General features: G+C 36.1%; 1 protein-coding gene across 4 annotated transcripts in view; it reads right to left on the reverse strand.

The window, feature by feature from the left end:
* IKZF3 (IKAROS family zinc finger 3) overlaps positions 1-13,494 on the reverse strand; it is a 72,056-nt gene that overhangs the window by 10,172 nt on the left and 48,390 nt on the right. For 3 of the 4 annotated variants that reach the window (XM_016164670.2, XM_016164669.2, XM_016164671.2), the window contains 4 exons: positions 12,939-13,199; positions 11,877-12,044; positions 9,744-9,860; positions 725-841 (listed from right to left, as the gene is read on the reverse strand). In XM_016164670.2, the coding sequence (XP_016020156.2) occupies positions 725-841; positions 9,744-9,860; positions 11,877-12,044; positions 12,939-13,199 (663 nt within the window). Of the gene's footprint in view, positions 1-724; positions 842-956; positions 1,404-9,743; positions 9,861-11,876; positions 12,045-12,938; positions 13,200-13,494 lie in introns of those variants that run through there. The other variant, XM_016164673.2, reaches the window with a different exon arrangement.

Consider the following 13,494-nt stretch of genomic DNA (forward strand, 5'->3'; position numbering starts at 1 on the left):
AATTCAGCTGCCTACTTTACACATAAAAATCTATTTTAAATATCCTGGTCACATTTATGTAAACATCTGGGAGAGTTCTGCAAAATATCTCTGCCCTTCGGCAGTCTCAATACTTTAATGGACATCATTATTTCTTAGCCATCTCCTTCTGCTATGTTTCTTTGACAATGTAAAAACCAATGGCATAAACATTAACTCCAGTAAGATAAACGACTATAGCAAACCTTGTTATGTCAATCTATGTTTTCCCAACCACTTTCCCTTAAAGCCAATTCTCAATCAAATTCAAGAAAATATGGCAATCCATTTTAGAGCATGAAAAAATTCGAACATGATAACGGAACCAACTTGTAAAATATAATTACAAAAGATTACGAAAATGTTATCTTGGACACCTTACTGATGTAAATTGCATAAACTCTTTCATGCAACATATGTCATTCAGAATAAAGAGGAAGGAACAGCATTTTTGACACCAACTCTATTTAGGAAATTGAACACCAAGTACTCCCATCTTCAGTCGTTAAGTTTCTTTAGTTCGAATATCTTATTCTATTTGCTCTAGTTATCAAAATGAATCACAACGAATAAATGTGTACAATATAAAACCAATTACCTTATTTTAATAGAGATTAAGCTAGGAAGGGCCTGTATAGTAAGCATCCTATGTTATCTCATTCAAAGGATCTGCTAACAACAGCAGGAAAAAGGGCTGTATTCTTACCAATGAATTTCTGAGGCATTGAGCTTTTCCGTTTTGCCACATTGCTTGCTAATCTGTCCAGAACGAGAGCTCTTTCACTTCCCATCTCTGCTTTGAAGTGTCTTGCTTCGGCACTTGCTGGTTTGGAAAAATATAAAAAGAAGAGGGAAAAGAACACATTGGTAAGTGGGGAAGAAAAGGAAATAAACTGAAAGGAAAAGGGTCCGAGGTCTGATGCATACTCTTTTGTTACCTGTTATTACTGCTCAGATTCTTGCCTGGGGACCTTCCGTGGTCAGTAAAGCTGCACAAGGGCACATTCAAATCTTGCAGTCCTTATGCTGAGATGGGAAAGCCCAACCCATCCCCAACAAGTACCTTCATTAGCAAGAGGAAGTATTAAATAAACAGCCTGGACGTGGTTGGCTGCAAAAAGATAGATAGATGGAGATCTTCTAACCCCCCATCAGCTTTCTTTCTGATTCTGAGTAACTGCGTGTGACACCTGCAGACTAATATAATTCTTCTTAACAACTTTGAAAAAAAAAGTATAGTGCCCCAGATTTACAGCTCTGTTTATGTTAATAGCACTTTTGAAAATAGATACACTTACCCAGACAGCAAGAAATCTACTCAGTGATTTGTGTATTGAAATTCTAAGTGGTTTTTTCTTTTTCTTTTTCTTTTTCTTTTTCTTTTTCTTTTTCTTTTTCTTTCTCTCTCTCTCTCTCTCTCTCTCTCTCTCTCTCTCTCTCTCTCTCTCTCTCTCTCTCTCTTTTCTCTCTCTCTCTCTCTTTTTTACATCGTGCTCCTTTCAGTTCCTATCTTTTAAAATTCTGTTTCTCTGGGCTCTGCATTATCTGTTTCATATGCTCTTCACATTTAAAAATTGTCTGTTAAAATTTCCCTAAGCAACACTTCTGTCTTGAAATTAAAGAACAGTTTGTATAATACATCTTTACTACATTTCTAATGAAAAATGTGAATAAAAACTACCTAAGAATATGGTTTAATTGTCAGTCTGTGAATATTTCCAGTGGTGCAGACCTGTGGTTCTCAGACCTGCCTGAACATCAGAATCACCGAAAGAGCATGGAAGACACACCTATGACCAGGTTCCCCTTCAGATCAATTAAATCTGGATCTTTGGTGCAGGGGCCCAGGCAACAATATTTTTAAAGCTCTCCACTTGACTTTAAAACAAGGCCAGAATTGAGAACCAATAGGAGGATATCTATCTAATCAACTAAATAGTTAACTGAAATAAATATAGTATGCTTTACCCTTGCACAGTAGGCAGTATCCAGTTTAAAATTCAAAGAGAGATAAGCTGCTCTAAATATGAGGCTTTAAACTTTAACACATGATGCTAGCCCAAGCTAGAGATTGACAAACTTCTTCTGTAAGGGTTAGATAGTAGATATTTTAAACTTTGTGGGACACATATCATTTCTGTTCTACATTCTCTGTTTTGTTTTTTTTTTAATTTTCTCCAACCCACCACCTTCTAAAAACGTTAAAATCCCTGTACACAAAAAGGCTGCTGGCTACATTTGGCCTGAGGGTCATAGTTTGCTCACTGCTGCCCTAAGCAAACATATTGTGATGCGACAGACATTTCCGTTTTATTACTAAGCATTTCGGGAGGTCATAAGTAAACTGAAGGATATGTACATTTCTAATGTCTCTAAGGAAAATGAAATTAATTTAAGGGATGAGAGTAAAAAGCAAGTGATGATTGCAAAATGGAATTCTTCCCGCAACTATATACACAGATTTAGTAATTGTCAGTGCATTTTGTGATTGAGGAGTTTGCTGAGTGAAGAGTTTCTAATATACAGAAATCATGTCACCAATTCCATGGTCCCTCAGACATTCAGTATCGCAAATGGACATGCTCAGAGAGAAGAACGCTGTCTGCCTCTGCAGTAAATGAATAAGACTGTCAAGTATGGTCAGGGCAAGAGAACAGGAATACAAATCAGAAAAAGAGAATTCAAAGTATTAACTAGTTTTCATTTTATTGTGGGTATGTTTTTGGTTTTATTTTTTAAAAACTCTATGCCAGTTGTTACACGATAAATTATAAAGCTCAGGATTTTAAAAATTCAGGAATAAAATGAAACTAGCTTCAAAAATGAGTAAGAGGATGATAATACTGACTGTATTTACTAGAATTTGTGAGTCTCTCATCAAAAATAATTCTATGTTCTAAAGAAATAAATCCGAGCCTCCAGTTTAATACTCCTTGTGTAATGAAAACAATAATGGTCAGAGTAAGAGGCCTGAGCAGCTTTAGGGCTAGTGGTGGAGCACTGCAACTTTAGCTGACCAACAACCATTGTAAATAATTGGTGCTTAGTGACAGGACACTGCTATTGAGTGAAGTGGGTCAAATCTGTCCAGCACGGGGATAGGTATAAATGACCAAACAGGAAACTATTATATATATTATTTCCTTTCACACAAACCACCAGCTGATGTGGCACTACCCAGAGCCCCAAGAGCAGAGAGATGAAAGACAAAGGCCCAGATTTGAAATAAGTTACGGGCTGTTATAAAGAGGCTTTTTCTTAAAAGCATCAGAGAGGCAGCGGAGTTTGTGCTTTGGGAACATTCATTCTGGTTCAAGAAACTTTGAGAGGATTAAATCTAGGTAAGGCTCCCCCGAACACCTTATAGTTATTATCAAAAAGATTTATAGTGAAATGAGAATGAAAAGCAATATTTTGAGAATTTTTAATTTTATCCCGATTTTACCACTATTCTTACTTGTCTCTTCAGTCATTCCTCTAACCATTACCCAGAGGTATGTGTCTGTTCAGCCCCAGGACTCTGAGTGTTATGCTGCCAGTCTAGCTCTCCCCCTCTTGTCTTTCAGCAGTCACTGTCTACATTTACCAAAGTCCCTATCAATTACCACGAGCAGCTTTCTGAGGACACATACTCAATATCCTCTATATTTGGAAGGATGCTAAAGCGGGGATACATTGACCTAAATGATGTAATTAGGGCATGTCACTAAATGGCAACCCTCTGAGATAACATCACCTTTTATCCCTGGTTACTCACCGAGCTTGTCTTGACAGTTATTTCTAGATAAATCTTACCCTGTAAAATCAGTGTCCAAATGACTCACATTTAAAAAGATGAAATTTTGGAGATTATGGATAGATAGATAATTTGAGGCATGGGTGGAGACTTTCTCATTTACACAACTCTGGTTAGACTGAAAGAAATCCTCTGAAACTAAGCTAGAGAGCTTCATCTGCCCACACCCTCCTTCTGGATCAATCACTCAAAATACCAACTCTAAGAACCCAACCCTCATTGCAAATGTGAGCATACTATAGAGATTAAGTTAATCTTTACTGAGTTGACTGTGTTTTTTTAATTGGCAAGTTAGGCAAAGGCTAAACTTTCAATGAATATGGCACACTCTCATTTTCCTTCCCAAACTGCTTGTGTTTGGCCTTGCAATTGTTGGACAGCTGCTACACAATACCACTAAATGATCATCCCTTAAAACATGAAGGAATGCTTTGGAGTTAAACAATCTTTTGGGGATCACAAAGAGTTTAGGCAGTACACTAAAAAGGGGCAGGGGGGCAGGGGAAGAGGACTATTGGCTTTTGGTCCTTTGCTTCAACTTTAAGACCCAACTCTCTATACAAACAGTCTAGACTTGTTATCTTGCTGCATCATGTCTCAGAAATGTTAAATAGAGGGAAACCAGTTTAGCAAGATAGTTAGAGAACAAGATAATGGGTTTAAATGATGAAATAGGAAATCCGTTCCTGGGTGGTGTTTGGCAGTTTAATGTTGCAAGGGGTGGGTGTGGAGAATATGGGATGGTGGCAAGGAACAATCTGCATACTTGTCCATGAGTATGCATAGGAGTGGGACTGCAATTCTGGATCAATTCCCCTTCATGTCATTTGCCTCCTATATAGTGTATATACCAATTTTCATTAGTAAAATTACTTGAAAGACATTGAAAAAATAAATAATAAAACTAATATGAAGTCATAATTATAGAATAGAATACTACTTTTAATATCTGTACAGGTCTTAAATAGCTTCTCTGGTTTTTATTAACTGTTTCTATGATGTAATTTCTATCTCAAAGTGATTTCAGATTTAAGTATGTAATTTGTCGTATTTTTGTTTTTGTTTTTGTTCAAAATCCTTCATTAGGTCTTGAATTGTTAAATGGAGCTCAAATAAGAGGCATGCTTCTTGTCTCTTCTATGATGTCAGTAGCTAATGGAGAATGGAACAAAGGGGTGTTATTGTGCAATCATAATTGTCTAACAAGAGATTGCTCTCAAAGACTAGGCAGGTTCTAAAAAAAAGTTACATAAAATTAATGCCTTTTTCAGAAGTAGAATGAATGCTACCTGTGAGATAGTATCAATTTTTTACAAAGAATAATCAGTTGGGAAAACAGACTTTTAAAATGTTTTTAATTTTTTCTTTGGCCTACTACTCGGTAAAAATATAAGTTTATTTTGAAACTCTCCCATTTATATTAGCTTGACTGAAACACTGAGAATGAAGATAAGAGGTTTCTGACTCCTAGATTCATAAATAAATATAATTATTCAATTACTTTAGAAATCTTGTTATTGCTAGAACTCATTGTCATACAAAAATATGTCCCGCTCCAACTATTCATAATTTGTGTGAAATGAGGCTAAATGAATCTCTATACCAGCTGTTAGTCCCTTTCTGGAATAAGAATCAAGCTAATGTGAAAATGAAATCTGTGGTCTCCTATATTCATTCTTCTTTTCATATATAATTCAATAAAACAGCAGAATTGGGTTATCTTGATGTCACTTGTGGTGTCTGGTAAAGAAACGTGGACTGAAGTAAAATATCACACATGTCTCTATTAGACCTCTGCACTATATTAATAGATTAAGTGTCCATTCCCTTTTGGACTGTGAATTCTTCAAGGGTAGGGCTTTAACTTTCAGTTATCTTTACAAGCGCAGACACAGAACCTGACACATAGAGACTACAGCAAATGCTATCCAAATAAAAGAAAAATGATTAGTAAGGCCAGAAGTCCTGTTGCCCACACAGCATTCTTTCGCACACTGGTTTCCAGTCAAAAGCCTTTTTATCTGTTCTGTTTCCATAAAGGCTTGTTGGGGGGCAGGTTGGTCCCAAGGCTTGGCTCTCACATGAGGCTGCACTTCAATTTACAACAAGCACTTGATGAATAAGTGCCAAATCCACAGTAGCAATGGAGCATTATCATTTTAAAAGCTAGGGATGAAGGGATAAGATGTACTACTGGCGATCCTGTAGGTGTCAGGCTCAGAATGGAGTACTATGCCCAGACTGGGACTTCCAATTTTAGGAAGATAACAGAAATGGAAACCATATAGGGTGCAATGGCAATAATTAAAAGGATTCCCTTGTGTTGGATTAAACAATCTTTACATTTTGGATTTCAGGAAAAATTGTGGGAAATATCTGAAATATAAAAGAAAGTAATATATTGACTGTCACACGCTATTTATTATACTTGATTAAGCTGTGACTTGATACATTTTGTAACCTGAAACTACCATTACAACATATTTGTTTTAAAAAAATCAAAACTTGCTGACTTAGTTAACCCTTTATTTTTTGCTGAGACTTAAAGTACGTTGCATGCATCCATCAAACCACCCTGTGAAATGCAAATTAACTCAACTTCTTTATTTCAGCATTTCATGAATCACCTTATACCACTGAAGACAGCTGCAATATTTCTTTTGATACCTTCCTAATTTAAAATTCCTAAAAAAGGTTATGGGGCTAGGAATAAGGTGGTAACCTTATTACAAAATCAGTAATTCTGAGCTTACTGTTCATAGAGGGTACTGTTCAAAAATCAGTGTACTGATTTTTCCCCTACTTCCGGGAGAATGAAGACACACATATATGCATATGTATGTGTCTATTAGTATATATGTTACTGTATTTCTTTTGCCAACCAGATAATATATAACCTTAAAAAAAAAAATCTAGCTAATCAAGCCATATTTCCCAAAAGTGGAAAAAGTGGAAAAAGTGGAAAAAGTAGAAAAAATGCAAATGTCCATCAACTGATGAGTAGACAATCAAAACATGGTAAATCCATAGAATGGAATATTATTTGGGTATAAAAAAGAATGAAGTGCTGACACATGCTATAACATGGATGAACCCTGAAAACTTTATGCTAAGTGAAAGAAGCCAGACATCAAAGGCCACATATTGTATGATTCCATTTATGCAAAATGTTATGAATAGGCAAATCCATAGAGAAAAAGTAGATCAGTGGTTGCCAGGGGCTGGAGAGAGGGGATATGGAGAGTGACTGATAATGGCGGGGACAAGGTTTCTTTTTGGGGTGACAAAAATGTTACAGAATTAGATAGTGGTGATGGTTATATAACTCTGTGAGTATATTAAAAACTACTAAACTGTGTACTTTAAAAAAGTGAATTTTATGGTATGTGAATTATCTCTTCATAAATCTTTGAAATTAAAAAATATAGCTAATCATGAAAACAATGAATGTTCTAGTGATTTTTAAGAAAGTCAATGAATTTTTGACGAGTCTTAATTTTCTCACCTCTAAAATGAGGTAGGATTAGACGCTCTCTTTAATCTATCTAGCTTTAAAATGTTAATGATTCTATTTGGAATATATTAGATATTCATAACTTGGGGATCTCTCGCAGTAAGAGCTTCATCTATTGTCTGAAATAAAGAACTACGAGTAAAGATGCCCAGGTATTGACTGACTAACCTTAAGCATGTTGCTTAAGATATCAAAACCCAAGTTTTGGGTGTTTGGGTTTTTTTTTTTTAAAAGAGAGTAAACATTTCTTTTTAGAAATAACGAAGAAATCCAACTCCTTGATAAAACCAAAGATGCCATCAGGATAAAAAGCAGAAGCAGTGCAAACCAACGGAATTCAGTTGGCCAGTTCCTAACACCATAAAATAGGCTTTATCTACAACAAAAGTTTCCTCTCAGTCAAACGGGTACAGTTAAACTACTCATGATTTCCACTCTATTTTCCCCAACTTTCACATTATTTCTTTTATATTTGTGTAATCTTTCTGCTTTAGAATGTTCAAACTGTTCAACTGCAACTATTTTTGTCAAACACCAAATCTCATAAAGATTTGTACCTACTCTAAATAAGCAACTGGTTCAAGTGACCAAGTAAAAATGTCAGACAATCCAACCTGCAGAACCAGGCTGATGGTCAATGGGATGGGACCAAGGACAGCTGCGGAAATGCAACACACAAAAGTTTCAGGCTGTTTTGACTGAAGGATGAAAAGGAAATAAAACCACAACTGACATATGGAAAGACATCTAGTATTTCAACCAATTGCCAGTAGGCATATAATTCAAAACACTGAATAAAATATGAAATTCCCAAAGCCAAACATAAGGACACAATAAATCACATGAGTAGATAAGTATATGATTTTTGGGCCTTGTGCATAGAAAATCCTTATACTTTTAATCAACTCTGCCCTAGCCACCCCTCAAGCTGTTCTACCCCCACTCTTTGCTTTTTCAATTAATGGCAACTGCATTCTTCTTCACAACGCACATGATTCTGTTAGGAAATCCTTTTGTCTCTACCTTTAAATGTATGTATGTGTGTGTGTGTGTGTGTGTGTGTGTGTGTGTGTATATATAAAATTAGGACACTTCTCACCACCCCTACTCCTACTAAGACATAATTTTTTCTTGCTTGAATTATTACAATGGCCTTCAATTTCTATTCTCGCCCCAAATACAATCTATTCTCAATAGCAAATAGAGTGATTGTTTTCAAATGAGAAGCCTAATCATGTCACCTCTCTGTTCAAAAATCCTCTGTCAGGAGCCATTAAGAGACACTAAGAAGTCACGTAGCTGATAGCCATGAAGCAGCTGCCGCTGCTGAGACTACTTAAACGATGGCTCTAGAAAGCAGGGTGTGGAGCTTAACATTACTGACCCTGGAGGGGAGGTTTGCCTCCTAAAGAAATCTTCTTAAGATAGTGGAATGTTTCACAGCCTAGAAAAGGATAGGAACTTATGTAAATGTCAGCATTCCTATGGTAATGTACATTGTGCTTTGCCATTGTACTCTGTACCTTACTATTGTTCCCTGTGCTTTACTATATTGTACCCTGTGCTTTGCTATTTGTATCCAAAAACTTATATAAAGGCTGAGCTCAATAAACTCGGGGCTGCAGCAGTGACTGTATGCCCTCCCGAAGCATTTTCCTGTCTTCTTCTTTTTTCTGAGGCTTCACCCCCCTCTTTCAGGTACTGATCGACTTTAGCCGGCTGGCTCCGGCAATCCTCTGAAGATTTTCAATTTCACTCAGAGCAAAAGCCAGTCTTTATAATGACCTACAAGGCCTGATATGATCTGGTTTCCCATTTCCTCTCTGGCCTCATATGCTATTACTCACTCTGCTTCAGCCACGCAGGACTATTTTTACTTCCTCATACTCAAGTCCAAGGGCCTTTGCACTTGCTATTTCCTAGTTATCTGCAGGGCTCTCTCTTTATCCCTTTAAGTCTGTTAAAATGTCACTTAGTCAAAACCTTCTCTGACTCATCTTTAGCACCTAGTACCTGCTTCATCTTTTTCCATTTATTTATTTTTTATTAAATTTATTGGGGTAACATTGGTTAAAAATATTATATGAATTTTAGATGTACAACTTTATAATGCATCATCTGTATACTCTATTGTGTGCTAACCACCTGAAGCCTGGTCTCCTTCCATCAACATTTATTTGACCTCCTTTACCCTTTTCATCCTTTCTTACTGGTCGTTTCTCTGGATACTACTTACCATCTCCTGATATACTGTATAAGTTACTTATTTACTATGTTTATGGTCTGTCTTTCCCTATTAAATATAAACTCCATGAGGGCAGGGTTTTTTGGTCTTATTTACTATTATTATATCTTATCGCCTAGATTAGTAAATGCTCACTAAATGTGAGTAGAATGAGTGCTGCATGAACTTACCGGTCTCGCCCAGGTCAGTGCTCTGAAGAAATGTACGGCAGCGCTCCTTGTGCTCTTCGAGGGAACTTCTCTGTTTGTAACTCCTTCCACAAAACTCACATTTATAGGGTTTCTCAACTATAAGGAGAGCACAGGGGCACTCAGTGACCCTCAGGGGTTACAGAACAAATGGTGTATCGGGGCTCTATGAAAACCGTCCAGTAGGAATGAGACTGCTGAGGGAAGCCAGAGAATTTGGATACTGCCATAGCTGCTTTACTTTTAAATTTAGTAAACTGAAATAAGGTTATGGTCTGCCACGAAATTATTATGTTAGAGTATTCTTTGAAAAGACAGCCTCCTTTCACAAATTAAAGCATTTGGATTTAATTATTATTAAGCATAGTGGTTTGGCTCCAGATCCAATCTTGTATCTTTAAGGAACAATATGGGGCCTTTTTATTCTTCAAGGATGTTAGTATGGTTTAAAAATAAAATAGGAAGAGCACTTTTATTTTGTGACATCTTTCTGGCTATAGATAAAGAATGCTATACTTTATGGAAGTTAGCCATTCAGCTAGAAACTGAGGGCCTTTTTAGGGAATTGACATATTTGGATAAATTTAGATTATCCTTGCCAAGTGGCTATAGAAAAGTCTAGGCTAAGCTAATAAAAACTGCTAAGTGAACTGAGGATATTTTTGAATAATAGAAATAAGAATAAATTGCAAAATTACTTCATCTTAATTTCTAAGATAAAACAAAAGTTTTATCAAAAGTTTATCCATACAATTCAGGCTACCTTTGTCCTCCCAACTCCTCTAAATTGCTATATTGTTTAAAATATGTAAGTAATAACTTCAACTCTGTGTGCAGGGCTGGGCTTTCTGATTTGTTGATAAAAAGTACCCCATGAATTTGTCAAAGTTTTAGGGGCTGAGATTTCTATTTTCTAATCCTCTTGCTGTGTTTAAAACAGAAACTTTGGGACTCAAAGCACTAAAATATCCTCATGGAATCCTAAATTAAAATAAATGCAGGTTTGCTAGAGCTAAAAATGTTAAGTTTCTGCGTAATTGGTGTCCTATAGAATCTATCTTAAAAATAACTACTACTGTTGCATCTTACTTGAAAAAAGCAACAGAAGAGAACTACTGTAATTTTTTGGACCAAACTCGGCCCTAATATATTACTTTAAACAATGAGTTGTGAAGAAAACTCTTTTTTTGCCACTTATGATGTCTCGTGGTAGGTTTTGTTGGGGCTGACTTGTTTAATCCTTAGTTTCTGAATTGTGACCAGTTGCAGATTTGGGGTTGGGTTTCAGTCAAAGCAGTATGTGGATTGACATAAAAACAAACCCTGTGTGTTTTTTTTTTTTTGTCTTCAATTAAAATTTTGTCAGATAACATCAAGAACACGAGGTCCCAAATTTGAAAAATAAACTCAGCCTTATTTTTCTAAGAGGGAAATTCTAAATGTTGAAAAAAAAAATTATCTTGGTTGGTTAAAATAAGAAGTGAAAACATCAAGACAGAACACTGCTTTTTATGCATTCTTATTGCTGCTCATCTTTTAGAGATTAAAAGTAAATAGGCTGATCAAGAAGAAAATTGCGTTTAAGAAATTTAGTCCATGTACACCTAAAACTAATACAGTGTTATACTGTCAATTATATTTCAGTGAAAAAAGAAATTTAGCCCAGAATAGCCCAAGTAACCCTCTAACAATGATTTCTACCCAGTTTGCAGTTTTACATAATTTTCAAACTGTATAATATTGGCTTGTCCAGACTTTTGAATTAAGTGTGTGTGTGTGTGTTTTTAAGGAAAATAATCTGTTAATAAAGTTTACCATAAGAAAATATTAATGGCTATAATTCTTTTTGCAGAAAAAAAGAGTCAGGCTCTTCCTGTCTATGTTGTTCTCTAAGGGAGCAAGGATGGTAAGGAGATGATCATCCCCATTGAGCCAGACGGAGAGCAATTAATGCCTTAATGGAAGTGTAATTAGCCCTAGAGGTCTCTGCTGCTCTAACCCTTCAGAACAGGAATGACAAATGAAAACTTCCATACTTAACTCTTTCTAGTTTCTGCAGTGGGCACTAGGGAACACACATTTACTAGATATGGAATGCTCAGTGCTTTCACTTACCAGAATGTGTTCTAAGATGACCTGTGAGTGCATCTCTTCTCTGGCATGCGTAGTTGCAGAGATGACACTTAAAAGGTTTTTCCCCTGTGTGCAGTTTAATGTGGCGGAGGAGGTTACCTTTCTGAGTAAAAGATGCCCCACACTGATTACACTGGAATGGGCGTTCACCTTTAAAAAGGACAAAAAGGAGATTTCTGATCACTCACAAGTGGCGAAGCATATGCACAGATTAGATGCCTATGGCAAAAGTTCATCTTTTGGACAGTTTCTGTTCATACCGGGATTAGCTGGGAGCTATATATCAAGGGAAGCATAAGATTTCTTTATGGAAACTTCTCTCTAGAAGAAAAAAAAACACCTAGCAAGGCTACTTTGGTTGTCATCTTGTCTTGAATCAGAGCAAAGAAACAAGAGCAGCTCTACAAGAGCTTTGTATATGTAAATTTTAAAATTACTCAGCATTCCCTTTAAATGTAATCTCAGACTGTAAAAAGAGCCACAGACTCAAGTCCTTATAAGCCGATGAGGGCCAGAAATGCTTCTTTTAAAAGGATTCATAACAGATATCAGATGGAATCTGCTGGGCTCCGCATGACTGCTGTATTTTTTTGCATTTCTATACATTGCCCGTTTATAGTCTGAAGATTGATTTTTTTAAAGTGGTAATAAAATTATATCCTTTCATCTACCAAATTTAAACCCAATACAATAGAAGACCTGCTTTTTATAAAAGTTATGCAAAAATATATGAAAGATGCATAAGAAGCATATCACACAATTCAACTCCTACTTATTAACCGAAGAAAATACATTTGGCTGACCGAGATCACTGTTCTCTACAGTCCTTTTTTAATTCATACCATTTGCAATGTTTGCCAAATACACGGTGAAGCAAGAATAAAAATTACTGGGTAAATGAAAATGTAGAAAGGGAGATACACATCAGAATTATAGTAAAAATCAATGAAAGAAATCAAAAGTCATCCCACATTCTACCACTTCATTTTTCACATGGATGCATTAGGATGGTTAGCAGAAGGATAGATAAAGGAGACTATTTACCAGTATGGCTCCGCTTATGAACCATTAAGACATTGAAGCTAATGCAGGATAATCCACACACATCGCAGTTCATCTTGCCACTGGTTGGCCTGCTACTATCATATGAGACAACATGTCTCTCCAACTTAATGTTTTCATAGTCGTTATATTCTCTTGAATAGCTGTAAGGAATTTCAGGCTCTTCTGCATTTCCCATGGGCTCTGGCTTCAAAATATTCTCATCTCTTTCACTGTATTCATCTTTTACTTTCATTGAATCATCTGCAGGGAGGAAAATGCAAGAAATGGACAATGACTATATCTGGAGGTAACAAAGACCCATAACTGACAAATACCAAATGAAGCTAAATGTAATATCGTAGATCTACAAAACAAGAAAACACTATTAAGATGATCACTCATTATCTGAATTCAGAACCACAATCAGGGAAAATACAAACACATACAAAATAGATGACAGTGTTTTAGGCCATCCAGACAATTAGAAATAATAGATTTTAGTTATGACTGCTCAAAGCGACCATGAAAAAAACATTTTGAGCAACTCTTCCAGTAT

This window comes from Rousettus aegyptiacus, unplaced genomic scaffold (assembly GCF_014176215.1).
Source record: "Rousettus aegyptiacus isolate mRouAeg1 unplaced genomic scaffold, mRouAeg1.p scaffold_m13_p_6, whole genome shotgun sequence".
Classification (NCBI taxonomy): domain Eukaryota; kingdom Metazoa; phylum Chordata; class Mammalia; order Chiroptera; family Pteropodidae; genus Rousettus; species Rousettus aegyptiacus.